Source organism: Medicago sativa, chromosome 4 (assembly GCF_051527215.1).
Source record: "Medicago sativa cultivar Bolivia chromosome 4, Bolivia_mono, whole genome shotgun sequence".
Lineage (NCBI taxonomy): Eukaryota > Viridiplantae > Streptophyta > Magnoliopsida > Fabales > Fabaceae > Medicago > Medicago sativa.
This window is the reverse complement of record NC_140752.1, coordinates 76,263,332-76,291,116: the sequence shown is the minus strand read 5'-3', so window position 1 is coordinate 76,291,116 and position 27,785 is coordinate 76,263,332. Positions and strand designations below refer to the sequence as shown.

General features: G+C 31.5%; 3 protein-coding genes and 1 pseudogene across 8 annotated transcripts; 3 read left to right on the top strand and 1 right to left on the bottom strand.

Moving 5' to 3' along the window:
- Positions 1-1,641: 1,641 nt before the first annotated feature.
- LOC146932013 (glucan endo-1,3-beta-glucosidase 14-like) lies at positions 1,642-4,356 on the top strand. Of its 3 annotated transcripts, none has more exons than XM_085703596.1 (3): positions 1,642-1,836; positions 1,939-2,993; positions 3,884-4,356. In XM_085703596.1, exons 1-3 carry the CDS (start codon positions 1,773-1,775, stop codon positions 4,076-4,078), a joined length of 1,314 nt encoding a protein of 437 aa, XP_085559722.1. In that variant the 5' UTR covers positions 1,642-1,772; the 3' UTR covers positions 4,079-4,356. The 3 variants fall into 3 exon arrangements, with proteins under 3 accessions (XP_085559722.1, XP_085559724.1, XP_085559723.1); XM_085703598.1 differs by having other exon boundaries at positions 3,641-4,356; XM_085703597.1 differs by having other exon boundaries at positions 3,638-4,356.
- Positions 4,357-14,882: 10,526 nt separating this feature from the next.
- On the bottom strand, positions 14,883-21,348 carry SDH6 (succinate dehydrogenase subunit). 2 transcript variants are annotated; one of them, XM_085703595.1, is made up of 5 exons: positions 21,264-21,348; positions 20,502-20,697; positions 18,960-19,164; positions 15,532-15,634; positions 14,883-15,315 (listed from the first exon to the last, which is right to left on the bottom strand). In XM_085703595.1, the coding sequence occupies exons 3-5, from the start codon at positions 19,143-19,145 to the stop codon at positions 15,161-15,163; spliced, it is 444 nt and encodes a 147-aa protein (XP_085559721.1). In that variant the 5' UTR covers positions 19,146-19,164; positions 20,502-20,697; positions 21,264-21,348; the 3' UTR covers positions 14,883-15,160. The 2 variants fall into 2 exon arrangements, with proteins under 2 accessions (XP_085559721.1, XP_085559720.1); XM_085703594.1 differs by lacking the exon at positions 20,502-20,697.
- Positions 21,349-22,638: 1,290 nt separating this feature from the next.
- Positions 22,639-26,563, top strand: LOC146932011 (uncharacterized). Of its 2 annotated transcripts, XR_015006900.1 has the most exons (4): positions 22,640-22,803; positions 22,882-23,232; positions 24,741-24,970; positions 26,306-26,563. XR_015006900.1 is itself a non-coding variant. In XM_085703593.1 (3 exons), exons 1-3 carry the CDS (start codon positions 22,726-22,728, stop codon positions 24,918-24,920), a joined length of 609 nt encoding a protein of 202 aa, XP_085559719.1. In that variant the 5' UTR covers positions 22,639-22,725; the 3' UTR covers positions 24,921-24,984. The 2 variants fall into 2 exon arrangements, 1 of the variants encoding a protein (XP_085559719.1); XM_085703593.1 differs by lacking the exon at positions 26,306-26,563 and having other exon boundaries at positions 22,639-22,803; positions 24,741-24,984.
- LOC146932010 (uncharacterized) lies at positions 26,167-27,575 on the top strand (annotated as a pseudogene). The gene is made up of 3 exons (XR_015008011.1): positions 26,167-26,196; positions 26,306-26,654; positions 27,246-27,575. The product of XR_015008011.1 is annotated as an uncharacterized LOC146932010 (transcript).
- Positions 27,576-27,785: the final 210 nt, after the last annotated feature.

Here is a 27,785-nt window from a genome sequence, read left to right as displayed (position 1 = left end):
CTAGTAAAAACATAAAGAAAAACCACACAACGTATAATAGTTTTTTATTCCTTAAAATAATTAGTTTTCCACACAAAATATTATCATAAAAAATAGTAACGTAAGACACAATATACACGTGGTTCTGTCAAATCAATGAAGATATTAGATAACCAAACAAAAATGTTTCATAAACACGCATTTTTCATATATTTGTCGCACTTAATTAACCACGAGAAAAAATATAATTAATTAAGTTGAGTAGATGACTAATTTATGTAATTTAATTAGTCATAATTTTAGTTGTAATTTGAATCAATCATCTGGTCAACTAAATTAGCATATTATTTTACGTGATTAACCAAGTGATGTAAAAATGAATAAAAAATAGATGTTTATGTATCATTATTTTTAAATGAATATCTTTGATTTTGCGAGATTGATTTTTATAGCTGCACATATCAGAATATACAACTACTATTTGAAAGTCTAGTTCAAAATAAAATTAAGCTACTTAGTACATTGAAGTGTTTTGGAGTTGGAGAAGACTCATAGCCTCACCCTTATTGTTAAGATAGTTATAATCTTGTTAGAGTTAGTAGATAGGTTAGTCCTGTTTATATAATTCAACTACAATAACTAATAGAGTAATTTAAGGGTGTATTTGATCTGCTAAAAAATAAAGAACATGACATGACAATTTCAATTGTACAATGTTTGATTTATAAAACTGTTTTAGGGATATGGCACAAACTAAATTTTTGTCCCTCGCTAAACCACTACACAACTTTTTGTCTCACATATAAGTTGCCTAAAATATCAAAATAGTCTTTTGTCCACTAAAAATTGTATAAGATCAAAAATTATTCAATACCATAAAAGTTTATCATGTGTTGTTTTGTCTAGTACGTTATACACATTACATCTATCTTTTTTCAATCTATGTGATTTTTCAAGAGTTTTTTTTTTTTTACAAATATTTTATGAGCTTTTATGTCATGAGTATTCCTATTGTTTCTTTCTTATGATTATTATACCTATCATCACATAATTCTTCACACTTATTCACATCAAAATGAATAAGACTTCATTTTCAATCAAAATTGTATTAGATGAGAATTTCATATTCATTTAAAATAGAGATATTTTTGCAAAGAATATTAAGTAGATTATCACTTATTTTGAATAAGTTATTACATATTACACAAAAATCCACAAAGTTATTAGATTCGAGTTTTTACGAATTAAGGGAGAATCAACTCCTAAACTCGTGTACGATTTAACACGAATTTGACATCTAAAAACTTAAAATTGTACCATTTTAGGAGTTAACACGCAATTTTAACAACCTTGTCTACATATTTCAAAAGTTTGCATTCTTTCTCTTCTCGTTATTTATCTAATACCCATAACATCAACAACCTATTTACTGTTGCAAAAATCTAACCAAAACAGAGCAAAATTCATTTGTAATGCCATGACGTGGCTCCCCTTCAACATTTGACCGACTACGATTCATGTTTGCTTTTGATAGTGACTTAGTGAAGGATATTTACGTCAATATTTTTTTTGAGGTTGGTGAGTGCGTTGTAAAGACTAAAGACACAACCCCTGTCCTAGAGAATATTATATATATAAGACCAAACCATTTAGTATCACCTTACTTACTTCTAAGGCAAACCAAATCAACCATACAAAAAATCTCATCTTATTTCATTTTCTTCTCCTTCTTTGCCTCCAAATTTTCAAACAACAAAATTAACCTATTTCCCTCTAAATCAATATTTGTCACAATGGCAACATTTACTCAAAGAATGGCAATATGTTATATTCTTCTAGCATTTTTTCTCTCTGCAGGTACCCTGTTTGTTCTGTTTTTTCATGCATGTTATCTTATCTTTATTGCATTCTAGTTTGTAACATTATTGCTAATAGATTTTACTGATTATGCAATTACAGATACTGGATTTTTCGCACGTGTCGCGTCATTTGGAATCAACTATGGACAAGTAGCTAACAATTTGCCACAACCAGAAAAAGTACTAGGACTTCTCAGCAGCTTAAAGATCACAAAAACAAGAATCTACGATACGAATCCACAGATTCTTAAAGCTTTCGCCAATTCAGACGTGGAAATTATCGTAACAATTGAAAATCAAATACTAAACCAATTAAATGATCCACAACAAGCACTTCAATGGGTAAATACCAATATCAAACCATATCTTCCAGACACAAAGATCACTGGAATTCAAGTAGGGAATGAAGTGTTCACAGAACTTGACACAACCCTAATTCAATATCTTGTTCCAGCAGTGATCAACATTTACAATGCTCTAGTTCAATTAGGTTTGGACTCAAACATTCACGTGTCAACACCTAGTTCATTAGAAGTTCTTGAAGAATCTTACCCTCCTTCAGCTGGTAGTTTCAGAAGTGAAATCTCTGGAATCATGCATGATTTTTTGAACTTTTTGTCAAAAACAAAATCACCCTTTTGGGTCAATGCTTATCCTTATTTTGCTTATAAGAATGACCCTAATCAAATATCTCTAGACTATGTATTATTTAATCCTAACCAAGGAATGGTTGATCCTAATACAAATTTACATTATGATAACATGCTTTATGCTATGGTAGATGCTGTTACATTTGCCATTGCTAAATTAGGTTTTAATGGGATAGAGGTTAGGGTTTCTGAGACTGGTTGGCCATCAAAAGGTGACTCTGATGAAATTGGTGCATCATTGAAAAATGCTGAAATTTATAACAAGAATTTATTGAGGAGACAAATGAAGAATGAAGGAACACCTTTGAATCCTAGAATGAGATTGGAATCATATTTGTTTGCATTATTTAATGAAAATATGAAGAATGGACCAACCTCAGAAAGGAACTATGGTTTATTTGAGCCTGATGAAAGTATGACTTACAATGTTGGGTTGTCTTCTTTTGCAAAGTCATCAAATCCTTCTACTTCAATTTCTCTTACCTCTTCTGCCACTAGGACAAAGGTAAAAAAAAAAAAAAAAGAGTAAAGACATTGTTTTTTTTCTTTCTTTTCCAACAATATACAAGTTATTTATCTTATAGTAAAATTTTGTGATAGAAAATGAAAGTATATAATTTAGATCATGGTTGTTGGTATCTTTGAAGTGCATGCAAATTGTGGGTATATATACTTTCGACATGCAGAAGAATTTAGATTCATTTTGATATATAGATTATGTTTTTTTGGAGTTGAACATTTGTGAAGCAAACAGTTTTTATTTGTTATTTTGATCTATAACTTAGAACCTTGAATTATTTTAAAGTTATTGTATGGTACACCAGCTATGATTTTGTCTATGTCACATGCTTTTTTTAAATATTTTTATTGATCGTGCATCTTATGACAATTTATAAGATTTGAATCATAATTTAAAAAAAAGATGTCTTTTGATACACGATTTGCATTTTGGTTCAATGACCGTGTTTTAGACAAAAGAAAGAAATGTATATCAATTTTAAAAGAAAGATGTCTAGTGACATATATTAGTCAAATATTTACTTGAAGTATACTATGACTTTTTTGCTATTTTTAGCACTTTATTATATATATTAATTTGATCAACATCAATCTGATTATCTTCTTTTCAAATCAAATTTTACTTTGAAGCAGGCATCACAAAAAGAAAACCAAAGCTTATTCCACTGGATGTTTGTGTATTTGCTGATTTCATCACTTTGTGCCTTTGTTTAAGAAGACTATCTATAACACTGTGGAGTGAGATCATGTGTACATATTATTATTTAAAACCAAGTGCATGGGATTTTTATATCATTCAAATTGCAAAATGGTGACAGCTTAAAGTATATTATCAAGCATATGATATTATATCTTAAAGGTAACCCTATTTTGCAGAAATTGAGGCTAACACGCTTTCAAATTAATCCATGGGGCAACGAAATCAGTGGAAGACGAAGAGACATAGAAACTCAACGAAGATTACCACCTTCAGTGGCTATATATATTTACTTTAACATGTCACATTACCCTACCATAGTCACATTCCAGCAACATGCATGTGGCGGTGACGTTAGATTGTGCTTATTTTAGGTAGATAAGGACCAAATGCCACCTCATTCTTTCATTGTTGTAGAAGAATGTTTCAATTTAGTTTCCTTAATTGTCAAAAAGGAAATGTGTTGTTTTTGTATATTTAAATTGCTGATTTTGTAGAATTAATTTCATATAGTAAAAATAAATAAGTTGTTGGTTAAGGATAAAGTATGAGGCTAGACATGTCAACCTCATGCATCATCTTATTGGATGTTATGAAAAGCCCCTATTTTATGGGACGTGGAATCCATTCATTATTATTTTTTGTGTGTGTATATATTACTCTTCCTTCTCTCTCTTTTTTCCCTTTCTCAACTTGACTATATTTTAGTATAGTAGAAAGTTCAATAAAAATGTGTATATAATGAAAATGTAATCTCTTTCAAAATAAAAAATGAAAATGTAATTAAATTAATTAAAGTGGACAAAGTTAAGGCTTTGCTTGTTTCTTTTTATTATCCTTAAGCAGACAATAGGACGATTTCACTTTATTTCATGGCCAAAAAACCATCAGCAAAGGGTCATTGCCCACCCTTTTCCATAGGGCAAAGGTACCTTTATCAATTTTTATTTTTACTCAAAGTTTTTTTTTTTTTTTTCTATTTTTCTTATGTTTTAGAAGGGGACAATCAAAATCAGCCTTATTAGAGCATGATGGGGATTGGCTTAGCTCAATCGAGATCAATAAACATGGTGGTGTGCACATGAGCCCCTCAAATTATAAAGGTAAGACCAAATGAAGAAATAATAATACTTTTTTTTAGGGTCATAAAATATAGAAAGGCAATTTGCAAGCATATCCCACCAAGAATTCTTTTGTCAGCAATCAGCATGCTCTTAAGGAATTGAATCTTCTGATTTGAAATTTCTTGCTCTAGACAAGTCTAGTGGCAGTAATTTGACCTTTAATCGTGTTTATCACAAGTCTAATATGACACAACCCATGTAGGGAGACCAACCCTACGAGTTAGGCAGGCTTGTATTTGGATAAACAACGTAACTAGACACTTACTATATAAGTGTTATGCATGCATTATTTTATATTAAAATTTTATATTAAAATTGTTATGATACAAAATAGCACATATGTGGCAATACACTTTGCGTAACAAACTTGATTAAGCAAATGAATAATTGGTTAGTGATCCTAGAATAAGGGACACAAGGAGTGGCAAAAGAGAGAAATTTCCAAACAGAAAATATTTCTTGGATTATGTATAAATAGGACAATGAATTACCAATGATTGATGTGCATAAAATTTTTAAAATTTCATTTCTCAATGAAACGGAGAAAACCTCAATTTATAAGAAAGAAAGACACCTTAAAGAGTTTAGTGGGTCCCGTGTATAGTAGCCCTAAGCACAAATAGGTAAGATTGTTATTCTTACTAGAGGGATCAATGTCTTCATTTTTCAAAGAAATAGAGAACTCCATTTATGAAAGAGAAAGATGCATTAAGAAGTTTAATATGTCTTATGTTTAATGGAATCTACACAGTAGAGTAACGACCTCAAGTGTTTGTGCTTAGACTCTTCTTTTCCCTTCTAGTACTATTTTGTGTTTTCCATGAATTGATCCTATACTAAAGGTATCTATTGCATTATTTCTTTATTTTTTTTTTTGAAGAGGCATTATTTCTTTATTAAATCAATACAAGCACTCCTTTTACATTGCACAAGTATAGATACCCTTGCAAGAATCTTCAATAGAAATGCCTAATTGAGTTTTGGATCTAAGTAGTGATACCCTTACAAGAATCTTTAATATAAATGCCTTAAATCAATACAAGTACTCATTTTACCTTGCCAAGTAGTGATACCCTTACAAAGTTCTTCAATGGAAATGCCTTATTGAGTTTTGGATCTAATTATGATTTTTTTTTTTTTTTTATGGATTTCAACATTCAAGTAGAATGAGGTGTTGTAGAAGAACCTGTTCTTAACATTAAAAAATAATTTATCTACAAAAATAGTATTGGGATAACAAGTGGAACCCATTGTCGGATTGCAGAATATTGGAAGGCTGAAATGAAAAGTGGCTAAAGTTTGATAAAGTTCTTAAAACTGATGTGGTTGGTATCTTAGTACCCATCAGATAGTAAGATAAGAAATTAAAAGATATATCTACAATGTATATATGTAGTTGTACACGAGCATTGTTATTTATCTAGAGAGTTTTTATCAAGAATTTATCAAGAAAATGTCTCAACCAATTAAATTTGTTATTTGACGGAAATCAAAGGAGGTAATCTATATTATATAAATTTGAGACCTATTTCATTTTCTCTTCTTTTGGTGTTGACATGTGGCACTCTTCCTCAAGCATTTGCATTTGCTCCAAGTCTCAACATGTGGCACTCTTCTCTCATGCATTTCATATTTAATGCTATCCCAAATTAATTTTTATAACCGTTTATATTTTTGATTTTGATATTATAAATAAATTGCAATATTAATATTCCTAAAATAGCATTATTATGATTATTATTTTCTAGAGAAAAACATTATTATGATAGTAACCAGAAAAGGCATTGTAGTTTCAAATTAAATTTGTGCACCAATATGCATGATTCTATATACTACTTTTTAGAATAGGCCTAATATCTCTTAAAAAAAAAGAATAGGCCTAATATTGTGCATAATTTTTTTTAATAATATAATAATTAACTATCGAGATAATAGTAGTAATATATTATTGTTTTCATTATGAATGACGTCTATAAATTTATTGGATTTCATAAAATAATACTAATATATTAGAATTTTGCAAAGAAAGAAAATAGTACTAATTAATATATTATTAACGAGACTATTAATAAATTGTTTTTTAATTTGTTGGATTACAAATAGTACTAGCATATATTATTCCTTAAAAACAAATAGTAATAGCATATATTTATTATTAATATTATGAAAAATATATATTCATGTAATTCCTCATTAGCCAAAGAAAATTACCACAAAAAATTATTAAATTAAAAATATTCAGATCTTTGGAAGCACAAAAATATACCATAATTAACTTTATTGACTTTGAAACAAATAAAGAAATAATAAAAAACCATTAAAAATGCTAAATAAATGCATTTATTTTGATTCCTCCATTTCTTTGAGGCGTTAACATGAAATTTGTGCATTAAGAATGCATGAAATTCATCCGTTTCTTAAAGGTGTTAAAACTTACGATTCTTTTTTTTTTTTTGAAGAAAAAACTTACGATTCTTTTAAACGATATTGAGATAATTATCATTTTTTTTTTATATTTTCAGTAATGATCATATCCAAATTACCCTCAAATCTATATCCATATCTATCTATCTATATCTATAAATTGTACATTTTAGGCTTATTCCTCAAACGTATATATGAAAACGAAACCCTCCCTAAAGCATCCTTATGACGTGGCATCAGGGACTTAATTCAACATTCTAATGATTGGGCACTAATGGTGTTATTTTTTTTATAAAACAATTCTGAATTGATGCATTGATATTCCAAATTAATTAATATTAATTTAATAATAAATTTATTTGTGGAATATTATTACAATTAGTATTTTATTTCAATTAGTATTAATTAATTATTAAATAAGACAAATAAGACAAATTTATATTTAAATATATTATTAAAATTAAATTCAAAGATTCAAATAAAATACTAATTGAATAATTTATATTTTAATATTTTAATTTCAAAGAGATCAAATTATTGATATATGTAAGTAATAAAAATACGTTTTGATTAAAGTAATTCAAATTAAAGTAATTTAATTATATTTATTCAGAACCATTAATTTTTTTTATACAACTTAACTTAATATGATTTTGTTTCTAATTTCAAATGTGTGACTTTTCGAAAATTAATGGATATTTTTCACATTTATTTTATCTGTAAATCAAGGGAGTGATTTTTTTTTTGAAGAAATCAAGGGAGTGATTATTGTTATTACTTGATGATTTTTCCTATAAATATTGTTTATGATACTCACAAGTTTTACATCACTTGGAAAATGCAACATAAATTTTCTGAAAGTCTTCTATAAACTCAAATTTTTTGTTGAATTGTTCTTTGTTTTCTTATTTTCATATTATTTTCTGTGACTCCTATTTGAATAATCATTTCAATTTTCATTGTTTCTGTTGGTAGACTTTGGTTTATATGTGATTCAAAAATGTTAATCTCTCATTCTCCTTAACATATATTGTCGTTTTCATTTTTAATTTAGATTACATAAAGCTTTTATTTTTATATCTTTTATTGTTTTTTAGTTTAGACAGGGAGACAAAGTGAATAGAAATTGTGACACACAAAAAGTCGTTTATGAGGAAGAAGAGTCATATGATGGAGCATTGCAAAAGACATTGATAATGAGGCGTTTCAATTTAGTGTATAAGAAATAGCGCACTATTTCTTTAATTGATTTTTTTTTTCAAATACAAGAATGACAAAGAAACTGAAGATTGTATTTATTATATTGGAAATTTTAGTGCGGCGTGTCGTGAATGCCCCTTTTTCTTCATGATTTATAATTATTAATTTATTGTATATCACATGTACATGAATAATACAAATATATTAATACATGTGTATGAATTTAGATTTTTGTTTCACGAGTTTTTATCAACACCATTAACATGCCTTTTTTCTTAAACTATTTTAACAACTTCTCACCCTCGGTATCACTTTTCACGTAAGAAATTCTAAGGTGAACTCTCACATAATAATTAATAGTTATATACAACCAATATTTCTTTTAAAAAAAGTTATATACAACCAATCAAATAAATACAAGTAATAAAGTAATAATAAAAATAAAATTATTTAATAAAATATATTAATGTGATATTTCCCTCTTTAACCAAAAAAATATTAATGCGATCCAAACTTCCTAAACAAGTCATCGAATTGTAATATTTTCATGAGGATATTTTCCTTAATGAATAATGATGTCTTCAAATAAGTCATTTTATTATAAGATTTCAAATAATAATTAGCTTTAATGAGAAGATTATCCTTAATGAGAAATTTTAATAATAATTGTTATGTATAATGTATTTGATTTTTTATGAATAAATTGATTAATTTGTTAACTAACTTTTTTTACATAAAAAATGAAATATTTATGAATAAAAATACTTTGATTTAAAAAAAATTTAAACCTAAAGACATTTTTAAAATAATTCTATTAACCTTTTTTGGAAAATCGGTCAATTTTTTTTTTATCACAAGTTGATTTAATTTGGTGATATGTCTTTTTACCACCAGACTAAACTTTTACAAATTTATTACATTAATCTATTATTTACTAATTTTAATTTTTTTTTACGATACTTCATCCTACTCTTATCTTATGAGTGAGTGTGTGTGTCAAATTTTATCAACTTGTGATAAAATGAAATGAAAAGGGTTTCCAATTTTTTTAATAATACTTATTAGTTTAATCTATTTTTGTATCAAACCTATTAATCTATTGTTCCTTTATATTATTAACATTAAAAGAGTTTTCCAAAACTTTATTTTGGATATGTAAATAGTGATCCAAATTATATTGCATTAAATTTGATTGAATTTTTTTTCCTTCAAAAGATTCATCCAAGTCAAAGTTAACCGTGTTTGATTTTATATTTGGATCATATGATATTTTGCCTCAAAAACATTTCGAATTAGACTTCAAACAAACCTAACATTGTGATGTCAAAATATAGACTAAGACGGTCAACAACGGAGCTCCCAAATTTGGGTGGTTAATTGGATCCAACAAGTACATTTGTAGAATTGTATATGTATTAATGTGCAAGATATATATTCATTAATTCTAATATTTATCCTTTTTTACGGTCAATAATCTTTAAATAAGCATAAAAAAAAATCCTATTTTCTTTTTTCAAAAATAAACACATACTTTGATAATCCTATTTGAAAATATTCATTGAGACAAATCAAACAACATCTTACATGCTAACATTTGTATTTATATGCTTCTTCAAAAAAAAAATTGTATTTATATATTAGTTAAAAAATGTGGTCAAAGTAAGTGAAATGTATTTTAAAACGGATGAAGTATTAATGAATTGTTGAAACTTTGACATGCTGCAATCAAGAATATCTTAAAAATTCGCGGTATTCGTTAACTCATTTAAGAATATATAGCAAGTTTTCCGTTTTCAATAGTCAATCACCATTGAATAACTTTTAAACCATCATAAAAAAAATCCTCTTTTATTTAAAAAAATAAAACTCATGAATTAAGAATTAATTGCATTAAAGGTAAACAAATTGTAGAAAAATTGAAATACTTCAATCAAGGCAATCACAAAAAACAAATTCAAAGAATATTTTAAACCACTCAATAACGAATATGTATGTCTTCTTCAAATAAAAAAAAAGAATATGAATGTCTCATTTTCTTATTTCTATTTAATCTTGACCCTCATCCTGTTCTTCAATTTATGTTTCTACTATTCTTGGTAAACAATAGATCATTGAACCATCATTAAAAAAAAAAATCAAACCAAGCAAGTTCTCGGAATCTAGAGAATCAATCAAAGTATGAAATAAAAAATTTGGGACAAATAACTTATTTGAAGTTATGTGGTTGCTAATTTAAAATTCAACGGAAAAAAATTATGGTCAACCGTAAATTTTAAATGAAAGTTAAAAATAAGGTAACTCATTAGTTGTGGAATTTCTACTATACATATAAATGATTATTATAGTTTTTTATTTACAGGAATTTCGATTTTTATTGTTTTTATTATAGATTTTTTATTATAGAAATTATTAAAAAAGTATTGATTTCTATAATCCTAATATGCATTAAATCAGAATTAAAAAAGATATTTTATCAAAAGATAAAGAATGACAATTGCATATTTAAATGTTTGAGTTTTAATAAGGAAAATAATACATAATAAAAGAGAGTACAATGGGTAGTCTAACTCATATTATACCATGCAAACCATCTCTTTCTCCTGAAAAATAAAATAAAAATATACCTGTTTTTTGTCCTAAAAAATAACTTTTTTTTTAAGTAAAAGTGGGATGAGCACTTTCAACATGTCATTGTTTTTAATGAATTGAAGAGAGTTTCATTGATGAGGAAAATAAAATCAATCAATAGTAAATGACGACTAACATAGGAAATACAATCATTTAATTCCTTCGTCGTTTGTAACAAAAATCATTCAATAAAAAAAATTAAATTTAAGCAAACATAAGTTTATGATCGTCATGGGTATAAAAAAAGTTAATTATGGATGATGATACCTATTTAAAAAGAAATTAACAAACATGCTTCAACATCCCGCCTACAGGTGTTCACGGGATGAGTCGGTTTTCATTGTAATCTTTTACCCCATGCAATCAAGTTTCATTAGGTTTGATCAATAAATAATTACACGTAACTTTTTTAAAAAAATCTTAAAAATATATATAATTAAATGACATTTTATATTAAATAATTACCCGATGCAATCAAGTTTCATTAGGTTTGATCAATGCGTAGAAGAAACGCGTTGTATAGGTCAAATACAATGTTAAATGAGCAAGGATGGATACATTGCTGCCTGAATGCGGTAAAAAATAAGCAAGGGTATCCACATCTTTGTGAACGAGTGTGAGTAAAGAAGTTAGTTAATGAGAGTATGATCCGTTTTACAACATGGAATAAAGGTACCCTTACTTGAACATATATGGAAATAGTTGACACAGTGACTAAAATGAAGATTAATTTTATGTGCCAACAAAAAACTATGTGGGTAGGTGAAAAGACGAAAGAATTAGATAGTTCAAGATTTAAGCATTGATAAACTGGAAAAGTTAGATCGAGAAATGGTGTAGGCATTATTGTGGATAAGGAATTGAAAAAGGATATTGTGGATGTAAAGAGGATGTAAGATTTGATTGTATCCCACAAATTTTTAGTTTAATAAGACATCTTTATTTTTTATTTAAGGAAATAAGACATCTTTAATGTTATGAGTGTTTACCAACCTTAGGTAGGTTTGGAAGAATATTCTAAAGTTAAATTTTGGAAGGATTTGAAAGGTTTAATTCAAGATATACCACAAGGAGAAAATGTTTTTCTAGGAGGGGATCTAAATGGGCATGTAAGGAGTGTTTGATAAGTTTTAAAGGCGTGAATGAGGGTATAGCCTCGGGGACATAAATGCATAGGGTAAATCCATCCTAGATTTTTTGTTGTCTTTTAATCTTACTTTAGGAAAATAAAAAGAAAATTTATTATATACAAGAGTGGGATTTCATGTTCTCAAATAGATTTATTTCTTATTAGGAATTATGACAGAAATATTTTTTTGAATTTAAAGTTTTACATGGAGAGAGTTTGACTATCCAACATATAGTATTGGTTATGGATGTAAGGGTTAAGATAAGAGCGGAGATGAGAGGCCATGATTGGGATACAAGGATCAAGTGGTGACATTTAAAGGATTAAAATCAAAGTGTTTTCCTACAAAAGATTTTGAAGGAAGGTTGTGTGAAGCTACATAGAAGCGAAAATGATATGTGGAACAAGATGACATATGAGATTAGAAAAGTAGTAAAAGAGACACTAGAAGAATTAATAGGTTTTGGACCTTGCTAGGAGTAAAGAATCTTGGTGGAACCAAAGAGTTCAAATTAAAGTGAGAATCAAAACAGTACTTCACTGATAAAAAAATAGGGATAAGGGTGATACATTTGAAGACTATTACACATTAAGAAATTTAGCACATTCCAACCTTGATGACAAGGTTGTTTTCGAGGGGTGCGTTTTTTAGGATATAGTAAAGGCTGATTAGAATAGTTTAAGTATTTAAGAGGTACTTTTTTCAGGATATAGTAAAGAAAAAATTAAGAGTTACTAACTCTACGATACCATTCAACATTTTCTATATTTTTTATGCTGATATGTTTAAATATAAAGGATTCTCATATAAAGCTAATATTTTTTTCTTTCTCTTCAACGTGCACACATATGCATGCAAAGGTGTTAATATTAATTTCGTGACTTTACATTTAATATGCAAATCTACGTATCGGTGATGATGACTTGAAGAACCTTTGTTTGATTGAAATTGAAATGCTGCTTCAGGAAAACGGACAGTCGCTTACTGACTTCAAATCTATGTCCAGGCCAGATGCAGCAGACATGCCAACTTTCACAAACAAGCTCAACGTTGATGAGCTAAATTACAACAAAGATGAACTGGAAAAGACACACGCTGATATGTTACTGATGCTGATTGATGAGCAAAGATGTGTACATGACAAGATCATGGAGTCCGTTGGTTCTGACGACGATGGTTTCTTTTTCTTATATGGTTACGATGGTACTGGAAAAACCTTTATATGAAAAACATTGTCGGCTGCTGTTAGATCGAAGGGGTTAATTGTATTGAATGCTACATCCAGCTGTATAGCGGCTCTTCTATTACCAGGTGGATGAACCGCACACTCGACGCTGACAGTCCATATTGAGATTAACGAGGCATCATCGCTTACGATGGAAAAGGATAGCCCTAGGGCAGACCTGGTGCGTGCTGCAAAGTTGATAACTTGGGATGAGGCTCCAATGATGCACTGGTGGTGTTTTGAGGCAGTTGACCGATCAATGCGTGATATCATGTCAAAGAATGATCCCCTAAACAAGTTTAGACCTTTTGGTGGAATGACAGTAGTTTTAGGTGGTGATATCAGGCAAATATTGCGTGTTGTCCGAAAAGGAACGAGACAGGATATTGTTGATGCCTCAATCAATTCATCAAAGATACGGGCTTATTGTAATGTGTTGAGGCTTACTGTTAATTTGAGATTGGGTGCATCTTCGGTGCCTGTAGAGCAGGAAGAAATTGCTAATTTTGGCAAATGGATACTCTCAATTGAAGACGGCAATTACGCTTCGGATGAGAATGGTGAAATGAAGGTAGAAATTCCTGAAGATTTGCTCATATCGGACACAACAAATCCGTTGATGTCACTTACAAACTTTGTGTATCCCGATTTGAATGATAATCTTGGTGACCCGCTATTTTTCCAAGAAAGGGGAATACTCGCACCAATGCTTGATTCAGTTGAGCATGTTAACGAATATACGATGTCACTGATTCCAGGTGAAGAGAAAGAGTATTTAAGCTCTGATTCTGTTTGTCGATCGGGTAAAAATTCTGATGTCAAAGCGAGCGGTTCGCAAAAGTTTTTTATTTCCCCGTGCTTGGCACGGGTCACTATACTAGTGGTGTGTAATTAAGAAAAGGTGTTAGCAAATGCAATGTCTTAAAATTTTCTTGATAAATTTTGTCACCATATCTATCATTTCCCATTTGAACACATCCTCCAATGAGTTAGCTTTTCGTGGTGAAATTCAAGTCATGTTGTGAAAATTGATCTCAAGCCTACCCCGGCATGAGTATCCCTCATCTTTTTTTTTTTTTTTTTGAGATCTATAATCCCGTTTAACATGATAATCTTTGGAGATGCTATTATTAAGAAAATAAATGCTCAATTACATGAGACTTGAAAAATGGTTGCATTCTTTTATATCACTGCAGATACTCATTCATTTTACCTGGTAAGTTGTTAGCCCATCATTTTGAAGCTTAATTATTTCGGTTTGGTGTGTCATAATATGTGATATGTAGTAGTAGTACCTATAGAATATTCCCCTGCTGAATTTAGGGGGCAATTAATAGAAGAAAATTTGCATGAACATTAGAAATCTTGCGTCAATTACCTTTCAAACTTTTGTTTACATTATTTTCATAAAAACATAATAATATGTAAAAAAATTAACATTAAAAACTTTTTCCAAACCAAGTGCCTCGTCACACAAGGTCCATAAGTAACAAAATTTTACATTGGTTCCATAATTTTATTTAGAACAAAAAGGAAAACAACACAACAGAGGGAGGAAAAATGGCAGTCACAATTTGATTTGCGCTTATGCATTAGTTCTAAATTTTGACCTATGTCACAACAGAATATTTATTCAGCGAACATAAATTGCATTGGCAACACGAAAATATTGTTAATTTTCGAAACGATAACAAATGTAGCATTATTATCCAGACGCAAACAGCTTCAATTCCCTCCTTCGGTCTTCCTTTTCCACCACTCCAGAAACTTAGCCTCAGAAGCCAATGTGTCTACCCTGTAAAGTTGAAGTGCATGATTTGCGATTTCATGTCCATATGTCCACCCAAATACACCTCCAGCTAAAAAGGACAGACCAGCACCTGTTGAATAGTAAAACAATAACATATATTGTAAAAGATTATTAACAAGAGTACATGAAATACTTTCGTACGGCTAGCATCACAAAGCCTACATTAAACTTCAGGTAGAACGTATTATAAACTATGAAGATTCAAAAACATTTATGCCTTCATACGATGATGATGTTTAGGCATAGTAAAAGGGTTTTAATAGTGTGAAAAGTAACAACAGATTACCATGTAAACTCCTTGAATATTTCCATGCAAAACTTGCGGTGAATAACGCTCCCAAAGCACTTCCTGCAAGACCATATTGCACTGCTTCTCTAGCAGTTTTAAGCTGAAATGGGAAAAGGATGTTACCCAAGCAGCACTTCAGATAACAGTTAATTTTAATTTAAAGCAAAACTACAAGATCAACAATGGTCAATTTATTTATATTTTTAAAAGAGGAAAAGAGAAAAGGATGGAGAAAAGGATATCTTCAAATTTTGTAGCCACAAACAGCTATTGAGAAAGAAAGGAGGTATCAATTTAGCTATGCGATCATTTGCCATTATTAAGATGCTAAGCTCCAAATATGAATAATCACATATGAAACAAAAAAAATAGGGTCATGCTAACTTGTGCCCTTAAGGCACATGTTAAGCAACCTAAAAAGAGCAACTTTACATTGGAAAACATAATATGTCAACTTTTAAGAAGTTGAATGCACGACTTTTAATACGTATATTTCTATAATGAGTTCCTTAACATGTGCCCTTGAGGGCTCAAGTTAGCATTTGCCAAAAAAATAGGGTTGTCCATTATAATTTTTGTTTAATTTTTCTCATTTGGAAAGATTTGGGATGTTTCAAGGCAAATGCCAATCACCGTTGGTACCGAAAACATGTCCAGTTTATTGATCATTTTGCAATAGAATTAGGAATCACAATCAGCACTATATAGCTAATGATGTCGTGTCTAGTGAGTGATAGAGCCACAACTACCGTGAGGAGTGATACACAGTCAAATAGATAAGAATTCCCTATAACTATACGTGCACTATGGGTAACTTGGATCACGTATTTTCTTTATCTTAGTTCTAGATGTGCTTACTGAACATATCAAAAAGACCACCGCGATGCACACTCGTGGTGACATAGTTTTAATAAGAGAAGGTTTTAGAGAAAAATAAATAAATGGAAAGTTAGAAATATGGAGATAAATCTTAGACATAGATGGCTTCCACCCAAGTAAGAGAAACTAAAGTATGTTGAATTTAAACTTAGCAAAGAAACAAAAATCATATATTAGAGATGAAAATTGAAGAACATACAATACCATAAGTCATATGTTTTAAGTAAATTAAGTCCATCATCCACAATGATGGAGAGATAGATGGAAATGTTAGTTAACCATTATATTCAAGCAAAGTATATGAAAGGAAGGATTGTTTCATCTGCGATGCATAGGAATACAATTATTAAAGAAAATACTGGGACCGCTACCACTGTAGGAAAGCCGCAAAATAGTAAATTATTGTCTTAGATGGTTTAAACATGACCAGCGCAAGCACCAGTGTGGAGGGTTGATCAAATAAAACAGTCCGTTAGTTAAAAATAGATGGAGATCAATAAAAAGTTGTACATCAAATAATCAAGAGAGATTTTGCGGTTAACAGTCCAGCTTTACATGATAATGAATTATAGTGTTGTCTGATTCATACACATGATAAACAATTTGTGGTTGTTGGTGTCATTTTTGTTATCTTGCAATGATGACATTAAAACCGATGTATGTCGGTGAAACATACGAATGAAGGAAAGTGAAAAACATCCATGATGATATCTAAAGGATGTTCTGATGATGGAAGGAACTCTTAATGGTGAAAGAAAAAAACATCTGAAAATCAAAATTAATGCCCAACTCAAAATTGAGTAATTACAACTACAGCATCCAAATATCTCCAAGGAAGTCAGAATTTACTGACTCTGCATTCGTATAGTGGTCCATTTATTTAAGTTTAGGAAAGTAATTTTATGATACAACTTTGTTTTAAAGATTTTTCAAGAGCTCTTAATTCTAACTTCTAAGAAAAGCAGTGGAACAGTTCTTTCGTGGCTTTTCATTTTTGTCCCACATACTTACATAATCGTTGTAATTCTTTTGAACATACATTTTAATTAAAAAGTAGTTTTTCCCTTCAGAAAAGGGCAACCAAACAAGTGGATTCTATCTAAAAGTGCCACTTGCATCTACTGCGAGTTATTCCACATAACAAGCCGTCAAAGACCTGTCTAAGCATTGACTGTGACTTAATGTTTAATCATGCAGAAAACACTGAAAAAGAATGAATGATACAAAACCAACTTAAGAGACATGCACCATAGTTGACCTGAAAAATAAATGAAAAGCAAAAATAACACACAATAGCATTTCATTTTACATAGGTGTGATGTCTATATCATCAATCCAGGGGAGCAGAATAGCTTCCACAAGAAATTTTAATCTATATAAATAGATTTACCAGACATTTTAGACATCATATCTACCATATGCAAGAAGAAATAGTAGCTTTCATCTCTTGATGTTGTGCAGTCTTAGAGTAACTAAACTAATCAAAATCAAACAACATGGCGAATGAACCAGGATTGATGAAGTTTCCAAATAATAGTGCTAAGTGCAAACATGCATTTTAAACTACTTCATGCTTCTGTTCCTTCATTGGTCTAACTAATTTTTCGACAAAGTTCAAGGCTGTATATGTAATCACACTTTCCGTTCTATTTTTTCTAATAAAAAGAAAGCGCTGTAACAGTTTAACATCTGGCATGTTTTCATCAATAAAAGGACAACCAGTGACAATCAACACATTTCAAATAAAAGTAAAGGACAAACAGTCTTCTGCTTTTGAACTCGCATGCAAATGAGTCACTTTGAAGATGTAATCTCTGTAAATGATATTGTAAAATAACAGTCTTCATGGACAAAATATATTTTGATAGAGGAGATACCATATACCATTTTAATCACACCATTTTTCCAAATGAAATATTAACCGACATTAAGAAATCCAACATAAAGAAGTGGCACACCAAGTGTATAAATTTCAAACTACAGCTAGCCAAGCACACTTGAGTGTCTTCCAATTTAACAACAAAATAGATACGCAAAAATAACTGAAAAACAAAATGTATTGTGTAAACACGAAAGGAGTGCTGTATCACTGGACAATAATAGATGGTAGAAACTAGAAACAGAGTGTCCTCTACATTTAACTCCGCAAAGAAAAAAAACCCAAAATTTCCATAAGCTGGAGTTGATGAAGGAAAAGATAACATTATCTTTTCAAAGTAATCCATCCTCATATATCTAAAACAATTTTAATCAAGAAGGAAACAAGTTTTCTATGAATTGACAGTAACTCGACACTTGCAAATACTACTATCCCGGCCCGGCAGCAAGACATCAAACGCATGAGAGAGTCCAGCAAAGTTCCTAACCGAGATATACTCTAAATCATAGACTAACCAAGCACACATGAAATAACCTTTCTACCAATCAAACCCTATAAACCATATGCTAGCTAACAAACATCCAAATAAGCATCTCACTACAACTGAAATGTTATACAAACAATCAAAATGCAGAAACGATATGAAAAGGTGAAAGAATGGTGTTACCACGGGTCCATGAACAGGATCAGAAGCGATAAAGTCCTCAACATCAGAGTTAGACCATGAAGTGAGGGGCTTATCACGCTTGGTGAAGTTGGAATAATTGGTCATAAAGGAAAATCTCTCGCCCCAAAACTCTTTGTAGCCTTCCCAGAATGACTGGGAAGACGAATCTTGTGTGTTATTTGCCATCACCTTCACTTGTTTCACTCTGCAGTAACCAATCAAATTCAATTACATCGTCTATTAATCAATCTATAAAAAACAACGCGACGCGAAATCTGAAGCCCTAATCGAAATAAATACATCTGTTTTCATGTTTTGAATATACGCATTGAGAAAATAAGTAAATAAATTGGATGAAGTTGATGAATCATAGTAGGGGTGGACAAAAAACCGATGTCCGCTGTATCCGATGAAAAAAACAATGTCACAGGTGGTTTAGTTCGGGTCTGCGGTTCAACAGGTCACCTTTTGCAGTTTGAAATGGATAACGTAGGACGGAATCGGATTGGAAATTTCAATCCATCCAAACCCAACACCGACCGATAATAGTTATTAATTAATAGTACATAATATAAATTATGCATATTATAGAGGAAACTAGCACAGAGTAGAGGGAAGAAATTAGATACAACAGTACTTTTTCTCTATCAAAGCAAATACTGACACCACACGTCTCAGGTCTCACCACCATCACACCACATGTCTCATCTTTCACTATTATTATAATTTATTAATTTTAGAAATTAATCCATTTTGGTGCAGAGAGAAAAGTAGTCCTCACTCCATTTCTTTACCCACTCTCCCTCACACAAACAACCAGTGGCGGAGCCAGACAAAAAAGTTTGGGGTGGCGGGCATCCCGCCATCAAAATAAACCAAAATATATAAATCATATTGCATACAATACATTTAAGTTGTAATAAACCAAAAACCGATCATTCAAAATTTAAACTACATAATATATAAACTAACATACCTATATATGCACTTTACGCTTTCGGAGTGAAATTAAAAAAAGAAATTAACAAAATATTATCACAGGTTCTACTGTCACAGTATCCTAACACATCTAATTACATCAAATATTATGTAAATTATGCAAAGAAAAAAAGTACTACAGTTTCATTGTTCTATTGTCACAGGTTCATTATAAAAAATTATGTAAAATATTATCACAGGTTCTCCTGTCACAGTAGCCTAACAAATTGAAACAATAAAATAGTCTTCAGTTGTTAACAGATTTAGATGAGAAAACAATGTAGTACTGTTGTCCCTTATCAGTAAATTACATATTGTAGCAACTGCTTTTACAATGTAGTACTGTTATCACTTTGCAGCGCTGGATATTACAACAAGCTTATGGCATCAATTTGATAGAAAAGAATGAGTAATTTTAATAACCCTTAAAACAACACAATCCCACTGCAAATAACCCTAAAAACAACAGATGGAAGGAAAACTCATGGCAATCAACTAAAAAACGTAATCATCAAATCAGAATCAGAATTGAAGACAATTACATTCAATTTCACATTAACTTGCCTCTAAACTGAAGAATCAAACAGAAAATGGAGGAGTATGCAGCGGTGATGGATGGAGAAGGAGGAGAGTGGTCGCGGCTCACCAGCGGTGGTGTGGTGGTGGATGTAATGTTCGGTCGCTTGGTTGGGAGAAGAATAGAGATCGCGTTCTCAGATGAAAGAGAAAGGGAAAGAAGAAATGAAACTGAATAGGAATTCTGCAAATTAATGAAGGGTGTTATTGTAATTTCCAACACAGTTCTCTTTTCTTCACCACATCAAATGGCCATGGCGCCTCTTTTATCTTTAGATTTATATTTATATTTATATTATATAATTGAAACAAATTAAAATCCTCTCTTCATCTTCCACGATCATTCTACTCTAGTTTCTAAGCTCTCTCTTTTTCTACTATCAGCCTCTTTCTTTGTTTTTTTTTTTACTCATAAATATTGGTTGCTGATAATAACGGAGATGACGACTTTAACAAAAAAAATGGAGATGATGACACAGTGAAAGAACCGAAATAAACCACCCAATAAAAACCGTAACCCGTTGAAACCGCCACCCGAAAAAACCGACGTCATGAACGGACGGGAATGGGCTTAAATTGTCCAACCGTGGTTTCGATCGGATTGTTCTTTTCGGTCCGCGGCCGACCGAATCAGACCGATTGTCCACCCCTCATAGGTTCAATTAAGAAAAGTGGGAATACAAATTGGAGTGTATGAACAAATCGGTAAAGTAGAAAACAAAAGGAAAGAATGAAGTTAAGAGGATTTACCGATCAGTAGCGATTTACGTGAGACGGTGAGAGAACGAACTTGTAATGTAAAGCGAAGAGAGAGCGCTTCTGAAATGAGCGATTTGTGTTCAAGACAAAACGTCTGCGTTTTGTTTCAAGAAAGTCAGTATTGACCGGCTGGTTTAAAGAAACCGGGGTAGCCGGTTTAAAGAATGGCTAAAGGGATTAATAATTTACTATTATTTATTTTTTTAAGAAATTTACTAAATTATTTATAGGACATTTATTGTATTTTTTTAATAAACTACATTATATTTATTTTTTGATTTAAAACTAAATTATGTTTATTAACTACTTATTGATTTCTTAACAAAAAAAAACTACTGATTGATTTTTATTATCATATAAAGTCATTTGAAAACTATTGTACGTTCTGATTATGGTTGCAAGAAGATCATTTGTAAATTTGATAACGATCTTATAGATGATCGAAGATGGTGTATGTTCTAGATTGGAATAAAAGGTCTAATCCTTCAAGCCTAAAAAGACCAAATTCATCTAAGATCTCTTCATAAATACGCCTTCAGAGAACTTCTCGAACTATAGTGTTCCTCCCTCCATTCATCGTCTTAACGAACAGAAGCAGACAACAAACGTGAGATTTGGTGTGACATCTTCCAAACAACGATACATTATCATTCTCCTTGGATCCTTTCCTCAATCATAAATATGGTAACCAAGGCTCGGTGAAAGGTACACCTTTTATATTCCAATACTTCTTTACTCTCTTTCATTTTAACGTTTACTTGATCATCAAAGAAATTATTGGTAGCAAACCCACCTTGTGCTAACAAAACAATTTTCAACTTGTTCAAAAAAACTTAGGGTGTCGTATGTGGGACCTTTGTCACACTTGAGGACTGAATGACACTTTATTCTCTATTCAGGTACATCAAAAAGTTTCAAACTGCTTGAGAATCAATGCACATGCTAGTTTCTAAATAACACACTTTATTCAACCTAGCGAAGTGACAATATTGTGAGGGTTCACGCAAGGCCCAAAGCGGACAATATCTTAGAAACACAATGATGTGAACTTGAGGTCCTAACTTTGGCGCGGACAATATCTTAGAAACAAGATGATTTTTTCTCCTAAAAAAAAGTAAAACATCGAAAATGGTTTTTTAAAAATGTGAAAACCGGCTTAGCTCAGTTGGCAAGGACATGAGGGGTCGGGGTTCGAACCCCAGACACCTCACTTATTTACCTTAATAAAGTTGAATTCTAGCCACTAAGGTACTTGACAAAAAAAAACAAAAATGTGAAAACCAATGGACCTTTTGTATTTTGAAAAAAAAGAAAAATTAATTAAATAATCGAATCTTCATTTTTCTCAAATAAATTATCGAATCTTCAGTTTTCGCGGTTCACAGCAAAAAAAGAGTGAAATTCAATTCATCCCCAAAAGAATCACAATCTTCTGCAATTGTGTTCATCAGCAATGTCGTTTTCTTCAGCATTCCATGAACGACTCGAACAAATGGACCGCACTCGAATTCAACGTCTCTCCTTGCTTCAGGTTCACTTCAATTCATTTCCACTTCCTTTCAATTCTGATTTCAGCATCCAATTTTAAGATCCGCATTTCAATTTTCAGGCTGAGAAAGAGTTGCAAGCACACAAGTCTCGTATTCTAGCTTCAAAGCTTGCAAATATCGGAGCCATGGAACAACGGTGCTTGCTGTTTGATCGAAAAATTGCATCTCAGAATTTCAACATTTTGTCTCTTAAGTCTCAAATTGAGAATCTCGAAGCCAGATATGACTCCCTTTGGCAAGAATTGAGGTCATTGCAGAATGAGGTGGAGGAGATTGAAGAGTTGCACAAAATGAAAGATAGGTTTTATGAGGCAAAGAAGATGGAAATGAAGGAATTCAAGGAGATGGCGGAGAAGTTTGTGGTGAAATGTGAATTTGAAGTTCAGAGTTTGAGGAATGCAGTCAATGAGGTAACTGGAAAATCAATAACTTCATACAATTTTCTGTTTCATTTCTATTTGACAAGATTATATAGTATACATATATAATTTTTGGTTTAAGGTATGTGTCTTTAGGTTTGGAGGGGTTTTGATATTTGTTAATTGTTATTGATATCTTGTGGGTTAAGAGCGATTAAGGTTAACTTGTAGATGAATTTCATTTTATCAGTTTGATAAGGCAACGGATGTGGAACTTTGGTATTTAACCAAATCATTGGCTAGTTTCGCGGTTGGGCTAAATTGAGTGCTCAGGCTTGTGTAGTATTTCATTAGATAGATAGATAGGGATACTGACCTGAAAGAAAATCAAAGCACAATTGACTTGACTGTAGGAACCAATGTTATAATAAGCATAATGGAATCTAAATCTCAGCTAATCTAGTGATTTTTTAATGCTTAGATTCTTTGATCGTCCAAATCCAAATATTTTTTGTTCCAGGCAGTGTTGAAGCGGTTCTTTTGTATATGTTTTCTTTTGGTTTAAATGTTAGTTCTTCTATTTTCTGTCTGTTTCTGTTCAGCTATTTTTTCATGAGACTTTCATTTTGAATGTGTGCTTTCACTAAAAAAGTTCCCATAAGCCATGGTGTCGGGTGTATCTGTGCATTTATTCAGCTGATGTGGTGCAATACATTTGGGTTAGTTGATTGGTGGTGGGTTAAACAAACCGGTTTTGTGTATAGCAAATTTCACATTCTTTATATTGAGTTTTTTTCATTAATAAAATGAGATGTATTCATCCCTAAAATTCACCCTTATTCTATCTTTTGTTGCTTGATGCCATGATTCAACCTCTCTATAGCTTGATAGTTGGAACTTCACTCAACACAATTACAAGCAATGCGTTTATTTTTTTCTTTTTATTTTAAGGCTGATGATACTTACACAAATTGGTGCTTAGTACGCGCATGAGACACCATTTTCTGTTAAGTAATTACACACATTGGTCTCATCCTTACTTTTACGGTATGATTACCCAGCTACTAATAGTCATGCTTTTCAGGCACCTACAAATTAAGCTTAATTTATATTATATAAGGACATATGTAGCACCGACACTATATTAAAGGTGTGTTCGAGTGTTTGATATGCATAGTGTGTTTGACTTGACGCCAACTGACACTGACACGACAGTGACACACTTGTGGTTACATACAATCATTTCTATTTTCTTAAATTATTTTATCAATACATATGTGTGAGTGTCAGTGTCATATCCAATGCTTGCCTATGTGTCCGTGCTTCATATACTATTTATAGCAGCTGCATATTTATGTGCATATGTCATGATTAAAATTTTAAAGTAAAACAGAAATCAACACGTATGTTTATGATATGCTATCTATTTGCTTCTGTTGATCAAGGTTCAGCATTCCTAGCTATCAATTTGTATGCAATTAATAGTAACAATGTTAGATTATGATCAATCTGGTGGATTGTTAAGTGTTTGAAAGTGGTTTTTTGTTTCTGGTTTTCAGCTGAGGTCCTCTTTCATGGATCTTAAAAGCAACAAAAGGAACTCGTGTAATTCTGAGATAGCTGATGCTGAAGCGAGGAGGTTGAGACTCTTGGCTGAGAAGGAATATGTATGTAGAAATGTCGAATCGAACAACCAAATAAAAGCACAGTTGCAAAAGCAACTTCAGAGTATTATGTGACACAAACAAGCTCATTGTAAGGGAATGGGGTTGAAGACTACCTAGCTGTGGTAACTTTGCTAAAGACACATCCCTCTTCGCATATCTCTTTAGACCTTAGAAACCTGTCATCTTCAATGGGTTTAGCTTGCACTTCATTGATAGTTTTTTAGGACATGTACTTTGGATTGATGATATACAGTAGAATGAAGTTGATTGGGATAAAATATGATAACACTTCTCTTTTAAAATCTAGCAATGGAATGTTAGCTCATTCCACTTCATTCTACCCTATACCACAAATGCAAAGATACTCATACTTTCAGCTTTCAGGGGCTTAGCCATTCATCCACAAGTATTGTTAGTATTTGTTTGAGAAAATGGAATATTCTGATGAGATGTGCTCAATCGGGTGAGAGAAAACCGTATCAGCTATCTCTGAGAAAAAGTCAAGCAAAAAACCTTTGATCATGGTTTGCACAGAATTATTTTGTATTTTTAAAAGGGTTTGCACAGATTGTTAACTGTGCATGGCATAACCGTGTTTAGGATTAGGTAACGAAATTGTTAATTGTGCATGGCATAACCATGTTTAGGATTATATATACAATATGATCTCCGGTGTGCCACAATATCGAACCTAGACAATCAAAGTTGAAGAGCGAATTTTCAACCAAGTGATCCTAGGGTAACCGGTCGATATACAATACAGTTTACTAGAAATTCACATCAAAGACTTAACAATTCCATTATCCCATAAAAAAGGATTTTTACAATTTACACTACATACATTTTTTTTAAATAACACCAAAAGGACATCAACAAGACATCTCCAATTCAAATTATCAGAAAAACTACATCAACAAGACATTGTGAGTAGAGGAATACAGAACAGTATAACCTTCTCCATCCTACACTCACTCATTTACATAACAATGCATCAATGACCCCCTTCCAGTTACAGCATCAGAGCACATGTACTTTTATACAGCATAATTCATTCCACCATTAGCGCATATGCAGCCACTCCACTCCACAACAATAAATTTACTACTGTTTTAAAATAAACTTTGCTATATTTTGGTATGTGTGATTAGGATTATGCAGACAGACTTTGGTTTCTAGGTTCTACATTAGGATTATTGGCAGATACTTTTGAGTTTTACTTCTGAACAAATGTTTATGGTTTAGCATATGGTAGTAAAAAAACATTCCTTAAGAAATTGTGGTTTATGTTTTTACATTCTTTTAAAAACGTTCTTCTGGAATGCCCCACTCTTTTGCTATGCTCAGGGCTGTATGGCTTGCCATTGAGTTTCTTTCATATCCACTACTTCCATATGAGCCACTGAGCGTGTCTGCATGTCAGGATAACTTGCTTTTAACATCCGCATATCAATTTTCAGGCCGAGAAAGAGTTGCAAGCGCACAAATCTCGTATTCTAGCTTCAAAGCTTGCAAATATCAGAGCCATGGAACAACGGTGCTTGCTGTTTGATTGAAAAAGTTGCATCGCAGAATTTCAACATTTTGTCTCTTAAGTCTCAAATTGAGAACCTCGAAGCGAAATATGATTCGCTTTGGCAAGAATTTAGGTCATTGCACAATGAGGTGGAGGAGATTGAAGAGTTGCACAAAATGAAAGATAGGTTTTATGAGGCAAAGAAGATGGAAATGAAGGAATTCAAGGAAATGGTGAAGTTTGTGATGAAATGTGAATTTGAAGTTCAGAGTTTGAGGAATGCAGTCAATGAGGTAACTGTAAAATCATCAACTTCATACAATTTTTCTGTTTCATTTTGTTTATATTAAATTCTTAATCATGATTCATGTGTATATTTATTTATGCTTTAAAAATTAAGTTAAACTTCCAATAGTCATGCTTTTCAAGCTTCCAGGCACCTAGAAATTAAGCTTAATTTGTAGTTTTAGATATAATCACATATGTAGCACTGACACTATATCCAAGGCCTGTTCGAGTGTCTAATATTGTCGTGTATATAAGTGTCGGCACTTTTCATTACATATAATCATTTATATTTTCTTAAATTGTGATCGGTATATAAGTCTCGGTGTTAAGTGTCGTGTATCTGTTGTCCATTTATGTGCCGGTGTTTCTTATACTATTTATAGCAGCCGGGTGTTTTTGTCAAAGTCATGATTAAAATTTGAAAGTAAAACAGAAATTGACACGTATGTTTATTGTATGCTATATATGTGCTTCTTTTGATCATGGTTCAGCATTCCTAGCTATCAATTTGTATGAAATTAATAGTAACAATGTTAGATTATGATCAATCTGGTGGATTGTTAATTGTTTGAAAGTGTTCTGTTTCTGGTTTTCAGCTGAGGTCCTCTTTCATGGATCTTAAAAGCAACAAAAGGAACTCGTGTAATTCCGAGATAGCTGATGCTGAAGCGAGGAGGTTGAGACTCTTGGCTGAGAAGGAAAATGTATGTAGAAATGTCGAATCTAACCACCAAATAAAAGTGCAGTTGCAAAAGCAACTTCAGAGTATTATGTGACACAAGCAAGCTCAAGATAAGGGAATGGGGTTGAACACTACCTAGCTGGAGTAACTTTGCTAAAGACATGTCCCTCTTCGCATATCTCTTTAGACCTTAGAAACCTGCCACCTTCAACTGGTTTAGCTTGCACTTCATTGATAGTTTTTTAGGATATGTACTTTGGATTGATGATATAGAGTAGAATGATGTTGATTGGGATAAACTATGATAACCCCCCTCTTTTACAATCTAACATAGTTCATTCCACTTCATCCTACCCTATACCACAAATGCAAAGATACAAACAATTTCAGCTTTCCGGGGCTCAGCCATTCATCCATTAGTATTGTTAGTATTGGTATGAAAAAATGGAATATT

Excerpts from the sequence above, each read along its gene's own strand:
- LOC146932013 (XM_085703596.1), top strand. The coding sequence starts at position 1,773 with ATGGCAACATTTACTCAAAGAATGGCAATATGTTATATTCTTCTAGCA. Across the intron at positions 1,837-1,938 it reads AGCATTTTTTCTCTCTGCAG|ATACTGGATTTTTCGCACGT; the intron begins GTACCCTGTTTG and ends ATGCAATTACAG. Across the intron at positions 2,994-3,883 it reads CTTCTGCCACTAGGACAAAG|AAATTGAGGCTAACACGCTT; the intron begins GTAAAAAAAAAA and ends CCTATTTTGCAG.
- SDH6 (XM_085703595.1), bottom strand. The coding sequence starts at position 19,145 with ATGGCAAATAACACACAAGATTCGTCTTCCCAGTCATTCTGGGAAGGC. Across the intron at positions 15,635-18,959 it reads ATCCTGTTCATGGACCCGTG|CTTAAAACTGCTAGAGAAGC; the intron begins GTAACACCATTC and ends TTCCCATTTCAG. Across the intron at positions 15,316-15,531 it reads ATATTCAAGGAGTTTACATG|GTGCTGGTCTGTCCTTTTTA; the intron begins GTAATCTGTTGT and ends ACTATTCAACAG.
- LOC146932011 (XM_085703593.1), top strand. The coding sequence starts at position 22,726 with ATGTCGTTTTCTTCAGCATTCCATGAACGACTCGAACAAATGGACCGC. Across the intron at positions 22,804-22,881 it reads AACGTCTCTCCTTGCTTCAG|GCTGAGAAAGAGTTGCAAGC; the intron begins GTTCACTTCAAT and ends TTCAATTTTCAG. Across the intron at positions 23,233-24,740 it reads TGAGGAATGCAGTCAATGAG|CTGAGGTCCTCTTTCATGGA; the intron begins GTAACTGGAAAA and ends TCTGGTTTTCAG.